Here is an 11580-nt window from a genome sequence, read left to right as displayed (position 1 = left end):
CCAGTCAGGCTGCAAGAGCCACATTCCAGGCACGCTTTGCTGCCTAACAGCTCTTAAAATGGTCCGAGCAGCACAGGGGCCGTGATGGGATTTAAAGAGAATTCAGAAAACAAAATTCAAGCTAAGCTTTAACTTCAAGCCAGCTCAGAATCCCAAATCCTTTCACCCCAATAAGGGGATAGAGAACCCACGCCTGAAAGAAAGCAAGCACAATCAGCTTTTATTTTTTAGTGTTTAAACCTGGGAAGTTTATTTCTTTTCCTACAAAGGAACCTAGAGGTGACAAGGTGACAAACCTAACTTTAGTGTCATCCTATGGGTGTTACACAGGGAAAGTGAACAACCCTCTGCCTGAGGAAGAGGAGCCTAACAAGCCATTAAAACACACACACATACATACTAATTACTAATTAGTACCTGGACAAGGGAATGGAGCAGTGGAATAACAAGGTCTGGGGTGGCAGGGGGTGCTGCTGGCAGGGAGAGGAGGGTCAGGGGGTGCTGCCAGCAGGGTTCAGGGTTTGGGGGGTGCCAGCAGCCCCTCTAGAAGCATTTCCTGTGCACGATGGAGGGCCCGGACTCGTCGTACTCCTGCTTGCTGATCCACATCTGCTGGAAGGTGGAGAGCGAGGCCAGGATGGAGCCCCCGATCCACACCGAGTATTTGCGCTCAGGGGGGGCGATGATCTGCACCAGGAGAGACACAGAGAGAGGGGGGTCAGAGCTGTTCCACCCCCTGAGCCCACCCTGCCCTCCCCACCTGTCACTGGCATATTTCCTGAAAAACCCCTTCTGAAGCAGGATTTCTTCTCCTGGGAAGCTTCAGCTTCTCCCCGTTTTGCTGCTTTGGAATGTGATTTTGGAGATCATTTTAATTTATTGACCAATCATGGTCCAGCTGTGTCAAGGCTCTGAGGAGTCATGAGTTTTTATTATTCAATTCTTGCTAAGCATTCTGATGGATCCTTTTTCTTTTTCTTTAGTATGGTGTGGTGGAGTTTGTGGGTCCCCAGCATGAGGGAAGAGATGAGAATTTTGACTCAATCAGCCTTCTGAAACATGATTTTATGATATATATTATTGTCACAGACCTATTTTATGAAAAATCCTTTTGCTAGGATCTTTTTCTCCTGAGAAGCTGAGAGGCCTCAGAAATGAAATGTAAACAATGATTATCTGCTGCTGTGGAATGCAACAGGTGCATCTGTGATTGGTCTCGTGGTTGTTTTTAATTAATGGCCAATCACAGTTCAGCTGTTTCAGACACTCTGGTTAGTCACAAGATTTTATTATCATTCCTTTTCCTTGCTAGCCTTCTGATGAAATCCTTTCTTCTATTCTTTTAGTATAGTTCTAACATATCTTTTTCTTTGAATATATATAATAATAAATCATCCTTCTGAAACATGGAGTCAAGATTCCCATCTCTTCCCTCATCCTGGGACCCCTGTGAACAACACCACATATTACATTAAAAGAAAATTATATATTAAAACTATACTAAAGAAAGAGAAAGGCTAGCAAGGAAAGGAATGATAATAAAATCTTGTGACTGCTCACAGCCAGGCTGTCATTGGTCATCAAGTGAAAACAATTCACATGAGACCAATCCAAGATGCACCTGTTGGTAAACAATCTCCAGAGCACATTCCACAGCCATCGCATAGTTATTGCTTACATTTCTTTTCTGAGGCCTCTCAGCTTCTCAAGAGAAAAATCCTAGTGAAAGGATTTTTCAGAAAATGTCTGTGACAGCAACAGCATAGCATTCTTTTAATATAATATCATAAAATAACAAATCAGCTTTTTGAGAACACAGGTTCCTCATCTTTTCCTTTAGTACAGCATTATAATAATATATAATTACATTATAATATATATTATAATGTATTAGCTTTCTGAGAACATAGAGCCAGATTCCTCATCTTTTTCCTTAGTGTAGTTTTAGTATAGCATTCTTTTAATATAATATAATAATAAATCAGCCTTCTGAGAACATGGAACCAGATTCCTCATCTTTTTCCTTAGTGTAGTTTTAGTATAGCATTCTTTTAATATAATATAATAATAAATCAGCCTTCTGAGAACATGGAGGCAGATTCCTCATCTTTTTCCTTAGTGTAGTTTTAGTATAGCATTCTTTTAACATAATATCATAAAATGATATTATAATAATAGATCAGCCTTCTGAGAACATGGAGGCAGATTCCTCATCTTTTTCTTTAGTATAGTTTTAGTATAGCATCCTTTTAATATAATAATAAACCAGCCTTCTGAGAATATAGAGTCAGATTGCTCAAATTTTTCTTTAGTATAGCATTCTTTTATATTACCACAAAATAATAAATCAGCCTTCTGAGAACATGGAGTCAGATTCCTTGTCTTTTTCTTTAGGGTAGTTTTAGTATAGTATTGTTTGAATATAATATAATAATAAATCAGCCTTCTGAGAACATGGAACCAGATTCCTCATCTTTTTCTTTAGGGTAGTTTTAGTACAGTATTGTTTGAATATACTATAATAAATCAGCCTTCTGAGAAGATGGAGTCAGAATCTCATCTCTCAGCTCATCCTGGGGACCCTCACAACCAGCACCCCCTGCCGACCTTGATCTTCATGGTGCTGGGAGCCAGGGCCGTGATCTCCTTCTGCATGCGGTCGGCGATGCCCGGGTACATGGTGGTGCCCCCGGACAGCACGGTGTTGGCGTACAGATCCTTCCTGATGTCCACATCACACTTCATGATGGAGTTGAAGGTGGTCTCGTGGATGCCACAGGACTCCATGCCCAGGAAGGAGGGCTGGAAGATGGACTCGGGGCAGCGGAAGCGCTCGTTGCCGATGGTGATCACCTGCCCGTCGGGCAGCTCGTAGCTCTTCTCCAGCGAGGAGGAGGAGGCGGCCGTGGCCATCTCCTGCTCGAAGTCCAGCGCCACGTAGCACAGCTTCTCCTTGATGTCGCGCACGATTTCCCTCTCGGCCGTGGTGGTGAAGCTGTAGCCCCTCTCGGTGAGGATCTTCATGAGGTAGTCGGTGAGGTCGCGGCCGGCCAGGTCCAGGCGCAGGATGGCGTGGGGCAGGGCGTAGCCCTCGTAGATGGGCACCGTGTGGGTGACGCCGTCGCCGGAGTCCATCACGATGCCCGTGGTGCGGCCCGAGGCGTAGAGGGACAGCACGGCCTGGATGGCCACGTACATGGCCGGCGTGTTGAAGGTCTCGAACATGATCTGCGTCATCTTCTCCCTGTTGGCTTTAGGGTTGAGGGGCGCCTCGGTGAGCAGCACCGGGTGCTCCTCGGGGGCCACTCTCAGCTCGTTGTAGAAGGTGTGGTGCCAGATCTTCTCCATGTCGTCCCAGTTGGTGACGATGCCGTGCTCGATGGGGTACTTGAGGGTGAGGATGCCCCTCTTGCTCTGCGCCTCGTCGCCCACGTAGCTGTCCTTCTGGCCCATGCCCACCATGACGCCCTGGTGCCGCGGCCGCCCCACGATGGAGGGGAACACGGCACGGGGCGCATCGTCCCCTGCGAACCCCGCCTTGCACATCCCCGAGCCGTTGTCCACCACCAGGGCAGCGATCTCCTCGTCCGCCATCCCGCCCGGCCTGAGGGCAGAGAGACAGCAGGGTGGCACTCCCTGCCCGTGGGGATGGGCAGGGATGCACCAGGGAGGGTGGGAGTTTAGCCCTGAGGGGTCTGCAGGGCAAGGCAGGGAGGTTAAATATCACTTTATGCCCTCAGAACACGCGTAGGAATAAATGCAGGCCCCCAGAGGACAAGCACAGGGCTGTGGAAGGTGTCCCTTTCTGTGATAGGGGGTGGGAGTGAAAATGAGGTTCTTCCGACCCAAAACGTTGTGAGATTCCTGTCGTGTCCCAGGGATCTGCAGGGATCCCCCTACACAGCCCCCCAGAAGCACAGACCTGAGGGAATTAAAGTCCCCAGCACCATCCCTGCCAAAGCCCACACACCCCAAGGGCCCGAACACACAGGGGAAGCCCTAATTCCACCCCAATGGCTGCAGCAGGGGATCCCAACCTTCCCTGAGGGACCAGACAGACATGGAGAAATCCCAAATCCCACACTCAGAGCCTGAATAAACATTGGGGAACCGCCAACTCTGCCTAAGGGCCCAAACAGGCATGAGGGGGAGCCCTAACCCTGTCCTGAGAGGCCAAACAGACATTGGGGGACCCCTAACCCTGTCCTAGGAGCCCAAATATACATCAAGGGACCCCTAATCCTCCTTTGAGCCCCAAAGAGACATCGGGGGACCCCTAACCCTCCCTTAAGAGGCCAAATAGATATTGGGGAACCCCTAACCTGCCCAAATAGACACGGAGGGGGCCCTAAGCCCCGTCTGAGGGCCTAAGTTGACGTGAAGGGACCCTAACCCCTTCCTCGAGAGACACAGCCCTAAAATGCCCCCCGAAAGCTCTAACGCACACGGAGAAGCCTCTAAATCCCCCTGAGAGATCCTTAACCCCAGGCTGAAGGCTCAAAGGGACTCCCTCTAAACCCACCCTCACAGCTCGAATAGACATAATGGGACCTTAACACCACTTCCGAGGGACCCCTAAGCCAAGCCTCAAAGCCCAAACAGCCACAGGGTGACCCCTAAACGCCATTCCCAATGTCCCGCTGGGCTCCGGACGGTCTCAGGGCCCCGCTCACCCTCACGCGCTCCCTCAGCCCCCGGCGGCGCCTCCTCCGCGACTGCCGGGCCCGCGCGCCGCGCGCGCTTTTTATACCACCCGGAACCGGAATGGCGGCCGGCATCGGGCTCTCTGATTGGCTGCGGCTTTCCCTCTCCCTCCCCTCTCCCCGCGGGCCGTTCCCGGAAGCGGCGCGGGCGCTTCCGGTGCTTCCGGCCGGGCGAGGAAGGGGCGGGAGGGGGGAAGGAGGAAGGGAAAGGAACGGGAAGGGAAAGGAAGGAGGGGAGGACGGACGGAAGGAAGGAAGGAGGTGTTGAGGCGGCCGCGCACGGACCGGCGGGACCCGCCACGGGAGGTAACGGGGGAAAGCGCGGTGCTAAAGGGCGGGTGGGGTGGGGTGGGGGGGGGTCCCTCGGTATTTCCGCCGGAGGGGAGGGTCGGGTCGGAGCCCTCGGTGAATCCAGCGGTAAAACCTAACATTAATTAGTTAATTAATTAATTACCGGGCCTCGGTGCGGGTTTAATTCTCGCAGGCGGTTCCCGAGCGCTGTTTAAAATGGGGATTAAAGGGGCCGGGAGGGCTCGCACGGGGCGTTGAAACCCCGGTGTGGGTGGGGGAAACTCGGCCCGCGCCCCCCGGAGTGCGGGAACAGGCTCGGAAAACCGGGGAGAACGTGAAGGTGAGGGGGGGGGGGGACACGAAAAATGAGCCTGAAAGTGAGGGAGTGACATAAAAAATGTGGGGGGGACACAAAAAGTGACAGAAGGGAGAGCCTGAAAGTGAGGGAAGGACACAAAAAGCGGGGGAGAGACACCAAAAAATGATCCTAAAAGTGAAGGAGGGACATAAAAAACGGGGGGAAGACCCTGAAAGTGAGGGAGGGACGCAAAAAACGACAAGGGGAGACCCTAAAAGTGAGGGAGATAAGCCAAAAGTGACCCTAAAAGTGAGGGAAGGACACAAAAAATGAGGGAGGGACACAATAAGTGACAGAAGGGAGACCCTGAAAGTGAGGCAGGAACACCAAAAATGATCCTGAAAGCAAGGGAGGGACACAAAAAGCAGGGGAAAGACATTAAAAAATGACCCTAAAAGTGAAGGAGGGACATAAAAAACGGAGGAGAGACACAAAAGGTGAGAGAGGGACACCAAAAATGACCTTAAAAGTGAGGGAGGGATGCCAAAAAAAGCGAAGGAGGGACACAAAAGGTGAGAGAGGGACACCAAAAATGACCCTGAAAGCAAGGGAGGAACACAAAAAGCAGAGGAGAGACATCAAAAAATGACCCTAAAAGTGAAGGAGGGACATAAAAAATGGGGGAGAGACCCTGAAAGTGAGGGAAGGACAAAAAAAGTGAGGGAGAGATGCCAGAAATTACAGGGGGAGACCCTGAAAGTGCGGCAGAGACACAAAAAGTGACTCCGAAAGTGAGGGAGGGACACAAAAAATGAGGAGGGGACACCAAAAGTGACCCCGAAAGCGAGGGGGGGACACAATAAGTGACAGAAGGGAGATCCTGAAAGTGAGGCAGGGACACAAAAAGTGGGGGAGAGACACAAAAAGCGACCCTGAAAGCAAGGGAGGGGCACAGAAAGTGATGGAGGAGATCCTGAAAGTGAGGGAGGGACACCGAAAAATGACCCTAAAGGTGAAGGAGGGACATAAAAAACAGGGGAGAGATCCTGAAAATGAGGGAGAGGCACAAAAAGTGACCCTGGATGTGAGGGAGGGACACAAAAAGTGGAGGAGAGACAGAAAAAGAGACCCTGAAAGTAAGGGAGGGGCAAAAAAAGTGATGGGGGAGATCCTGAAAGTAAGGGAAGGACACAAAAAGTGACCCTGAAAGTGAAGAAGGGACACAAAAAGTGACAGTGAAAGTGAGGCAGGGACACAAAATTTGCTCAAAATTCTTTTAATTCCTTTTTTTTTTTTCTTTTTTCCTATGAAGTGGCAAGGATTTAGCCACAAAGTGAGAGCACAGAAGAATTTATGGATAGCCTCGCATGACAAATCCCTGCCTGGCATGGAGATATATATATATATATAGATAGATAGATAGATATATATATAGATTGATAGATAGATAGATAGATATAGATAAAGATGTATAAATATATTTTATATATATATATATATACACAGATATATATATATAAGTATATATTTAAATAAATTATATATATATAAATTTTACATATATGTATATAAAGATATATATAAATTTTAAAGACATGTATATAAATATATATATATATATATATATATATATATATATATATATATATATATATATAATTTAATTTTTATTATTTATTTCAGTTTTTTCCTATGAAGTGGTAGGGATTTAACCATGGAGAGCACGGAAGAATTTAGGAACAGCCTGGCACGGGTGTACATACATATATACATATATATATATATACATATGTATATACACACCTATATATATATATATATATATATATATATATATTTATATATAAAAATTTATTTTTAAGTTTATTTTTTATTATTTATTTCAGTTTTTTCCTATGAAGTGGCAAGGATTTAACCACGGAGTGAGAGCATGGAAGAATTTAGGGATAGCTTGTCACGGGTGTGCATATATATATACATATATATATATGAAATGTACACACATATATGTGTGTATATATATTTATATCCATATATTTATTTATTTATATGGATATAAATATATGTATAAATATAAAATTTATTTTTAAATTTATTATTATTTATTTCAGTTTTCTCCTATGAAGTGGCAGGGGTTTAGCCATGGAGTGAGAGCACAGAAGAATTTAGGGATAGCCTGGCACGGGTGTGCATATATATACATATATATAGATAATTATTTAAGGATAACCTTACATGGGTGTATATATATATGGATATAAATATATATATATGGATATAAATATATATATAAATAAATAAATATATATATGTATATATATGTGTGTATATATATATATATATATATATAAAATTTGAGCTTATTTTTTATTATTTATTTTTATTTTTTCCTACGAAGGGGCAGGGATTTAGCCATGGAGTGAGAGCACAAAAGAATTTAGGGGTAGCCTGGCATGGGTGTCCATATATATACCTATATATATATATATAAATATATAAATTATATATGTATATAATTATTTAAGGATAACCTGACATGGGTGTGTATATATATATGGATATAAATATATATATATGTATATAAATATGTGGAGATATATATATATATATATAATTTGTGCTTATTTTTTATTATTTATTTTTATTTTTTCCTACGAAGTGGCAGAGATTTAGCCACGGAGTGAGAGCACAAAAGAATTTAGGGGTAGCCTGGCATGGGTGTCCATATATGTACCTATATATATATATATATAAATATAAATATATATATAATATATATAAATATATATATATAAATACATATAAATTATATATATAAATATATATATATATATAAAATTTATTTTTTATTATTTATTTCACTTTTCTCTTATGAAGTGGCAGGGGTTTAGCCATGGAGTGAGAGCACAGAATGTAGGGATAGCCTGGCACAGGTTTAAATATATATATATCTATATATATCTATATATATATATATCTATCTATCTATATATATATATATATAATTTTTGTTTTTTATTTAAATGTGGCCAGGCTGCTGCTGGCTGTCTCCTCCTTTCAGCGCTGCCCTCGCAGCAGCTCCTTTAGGGAGCCCGTCCCGCACAAACCCCTGGGGCACCTTCGGGGCAGAGCAGCGCCGCACACCCCAACCCACCCTACCCCACCGCAGCGTGTGCCGCCCGGGGCTGTCAGAGCCTCGCTGATTGTTCACGGTGTGCGCGCAGGAGAGCGCCCCTCTGTGCTCCGTCCATCCCCTCCCTTCCTGGGAAGAGATGAACGCAGCAGCAGCCGCTGCGCCTCAGCCGCGCTTGTGTCCCCGGCAGATCCTGCGCGGCTCCCGCCGGGGCCGCCAGCCATGCGCACGGCGGGATGAAGCTGCAGGCGGTGCTGGAGCAGCTGCAGAAACAGCAACAGCAGCAACAGCAGCAGCAACAACGACCGGCGGTGTCCATGGAGTGCCGGGAGCGCCGCCGCGAGCCGCAGGTGCCCTTCCCCGCCCCGCCGCCCTTCCCCGGCCGCGCCCCGGCGGTGCCACCCGCTGTCCCCGCCGCGGGCAGAGCCCCCGCGGCGGCCGGCCGGCCCCATGAGCAGAGCAGCGGCAACTCCGAGGAGGAGGAGGATGATGAGGAGGAGGAGGATGATGAGGAGGGGGATGAAGACAGCGCTGAGCTGGAGGATGGCCCCGCGGTGCCCGGCCGGGAGAGCTGCTCCGCGCTGCCGTGTTTCCGCGCTCCCAAAGGCGCCCACGGCAAGGGCAGGGCGGGCTGCGGTGCCAGCCCCGCGGCGGGCACACCGCAGGGCAGGGAGGAGCCGGGCACGGACCCCGCCCCGCGCTGCGCTGCCCCCGCGGGCCGCCCCGGCTGGCGCCTGGACGAGCCGCTCAAACAGGTCAGTGCTGCGGGAGCTCCCCTGCTTCCAATCAGTTTGTACGAAGATAATCCCACTTTTTGCCCCAAAGTGCCAGGAGGAAGGTGCCAGGAGCTTGGGGCGTGTTTGGGGTTGGTTTTTGCTTTGTTCCCCCAAGGTGCATGTGTTTTGAACACCCCCCATGGACGACCCGAATTTGGTCACCTTTTTCCCTCAAGAATTACAACCTGGGGGGACACAAAGTGCAAATTTTGTGTTTATTTCCAGGATTTATCCCCATTGCTGTTCCCACCTCCAGCCCCTGCTGAAAGTTGGATTTTGGGCCAGCCCAGCAAATCCTTCCTGCCCTAAATCAAAACTTCAAGGAAATAATATGAATTTCAGTCAGAATTCTTTTAGAGCAGAATCTCCCCAGTTTCCTACCATTTTGTACCAAAATAATCCAATTTTTTGCCCCCAAAGTGCCAGGAGGGAGGTGCCAGGCGCTCAGTACGTGTTTGGGGTTGGTTTTTGCTTTGTTCCCCCAAGCTAGGTGTGTTTTTGAAGCCCCAAATGAGAGTGGGATAACCCAAATTTGATCAGTTTGTGTCCCCCCAGATTGTCCTTCTTGGGGGAAAAAGTGCAAAATTTGTGCTCAGAATTCAGTTATTTTAGAGCAGAATCTCCCCTGTTTCCAACCATTTTGTAACAAAATAATCCCACTTCTTGCCCCAAAGTGCCAGGAGGGAGGTGCCAGGAGCTCGGGGCGTGTTTGGGGTTGGTTTTTGCTTTTTCTGCCAAGCTAGGTGTGTTTTGAAACCCCTCAAATCCCAAATGAGAGTGGGATGGCCCAAATTTCGTCACTTTTCCCCCAAGAATTACAATTTTGGGGGACACGAAGTGCAAATTTTGTGTTTATTTACAGGATTTATCCCCATTGCTGCTCTCACCTCCAGCCCCTGCTGGAAGTTGGATTTAGTGCCAGCCCAGCAAATCCTTCCTGTCCTAAATCAAAACTTAAAGGAAATAATATTAATTTCACTCATAATTCAGTTATTTTAGAGCAGAATCTCCCCTGTTTCCTACCATTTTATACCAAAATAATCCCATTTCTTTCCCCCAAAGTGCCAGGAGCTCGGGGTGTGTTTGGGGTTGGTTTTTCCTTTTTTCCCCCAAGCTGGGTGTGCTTTGAAACCCCCCCATACTGAATGTGGGATGACCTGAATTTGGTCACTTTTCCCCCAAGAATTACAATTTTGGGGGACACAAGGTGCAAATCTTCTGTTTATTTCCAGGATTTATCCCCATTGCTGTTCCCACCTCCAGCCTCTGCTGAAAGTTGGATTTAGGGCCAGCCCAGCAAATCCTTCCTGCCCTTACTAAAAATAGAAAGGAAATAATATGAATTTCACTCAGAATTTTGTTATTTTAGAGCAGAATCCTGTTTCCAACCATTTTTTAGCAATATTGTTCCCCTAAGGTGGGTGTGTTTGAAACTCCCCAAACTGGGTGTGGGATGACCAAAACTTCCATTTCCCTTCCTCAGGAGTTCTGTGAGGAGATCCCACCACAACTTGGCTTTTTGGGTTTCCCTGCTCTCTGAGAGCTTTTTTCGGGGTGGGATTTTGGGAGAAATTTGGTGGTTTGGTCATTTTAGGTGCAGGCAGCTCCCTGCTGATGCCTGACTGGAGTTAATTCTTGTCAGAGCTTTGGGGTCTTGGAATTGGGGATTTTTGAGTGCAGGGGATGTGACCTGATCCTGGGAGCCAGAGCACTTTATATTCCCTGTGGGAAGAGGAAAGGGGAAAGGAAACAGGAAAGAAAAGAGGAAAGGAAAGGAAAGGAAAGGAAAGGAAAGGAAAGGAAAGGAAAGGAAAGGAAAGGAAAGGAAAGGAAAGGAAAGGAAAGGAAAGGAAAGGAAAGGAAAGGAAAGGAAAGGAAAGGAAAGGAAAGGAAAGGAAAAGGGGAAAGGAAAGGAAAAGGGGAAAGGAAAGGAAAAGGGGAAAGGAAAGGAAAAGGGGAAAGGAAAGGAAAAGGGGAAATGGAAATTCAAAGGATTCCCCAAGAAAAGGAGAGGAAAATGGAAATTCAGAGGATTCCCCAAGGAAAGGGAAAAGAAAAGGAAAGGAAAATGGGAATTCAGAGGATTCCCCAAGGAAAGAAAAATGGAATTTCAGAGGATTCCCAAAGGAAAGGAAAGGGAAATGGAAATTCAGAGGATTTCCTGAGGAAGGGAAAGGAAAGGGAAGTTCAGAGGATTCCCAAAGGAAATTGAAATTGAGAGGATTCTCAAAGAAAGGGAAATGGAAATTCCGAGAATTCCCCAAGGAAAGGGAAATGGAAATGCAGAGGCTCCCCAGCTCCTCCCCTGCAGAGCTCCAGAGGTGAGTGAGGGTCCTGAGGCAGGGAAGGGAGGCAGACAAATCACTGTAGGGTTAATTC

At 46.9% G+C, this 11580-nt stretch overlaps 2 protein-coding genes across 3 annotated transcripts in view; one reads left to right on the top strand and one right to left on the bottom strand.

Moving 5' to 3' along the window:
* Positions 1-218: 218 nt before the first annotated feature.
* Positions 219-4754, bottom strand: LOC132079562 (actin, cytoplasmic type 5). 2 transcript variants are annotated; one of them, XM_059482261.1, is made up of 3 exons: positions 4674-4754; positions 2608-3604; positions 219-687 (listed from the first exon to the last, which is right to left on the bottom strand). In XM_059482261.1, exons 2-3 carry the CDS (start codon positions 3592-3594, stop codon positions 544-546), a joined length of 1131 nt encoding a protein of 376 aa, XP_059338244.1. In that variant the 5' UTR covers positions 3595-3604; positions 4674-4754; the 3' UTR covers positions 219-543. The 2 variants fall into 2 exon arrangements, with proteins under 2 accessions (XP_059338244.1, XP_059338245.1); XM_059482262.1 differs by lacking the exon at positions 4674-4754 and having other exon boundaries at positions 2608-3619.
* A 132-nt stretch (positions 4755-4886) lies between these two features.
* ARID3B (AT-rich interaction domain 3B) overlaps positions 4887-11580 on the top strand; it is a 33921-nt gene continuing 27227 nt past the window's right edge. Inside the window, exons 1-2 of the mRNA XM_059482574.1 lie at positions 4887-5009; positions 8616-9180. Of these exons, the coding sequence (XP_059338557.1) occupies positions 8662-9180 (519 nt within the window). The 5' untranslated portion in view covers positions 4887-5009; positions 8616-8661. The remainder of the gene's footprint in view (positions 5010-8615; positions 9181-11580) is intronic.

Source organism: Ammospiza nelsoni, chromosome 14 (assembly GCF_027579445.1).
Source record: "Ammospiza nelsoni isolate bAmmNel1 chromosome 14, bAmmNel1.pri, whole genome shotgun sequence".
Lineage (NCBI taxonomy): Eukaryota > Metazoa > Chordata > Aves > Passeriformes > Passerellidae > Ammospiza > Ammospiza nelsoni.
This window is presented reverse-complemented; position numbering and strand designations above follow the sequence as displayed.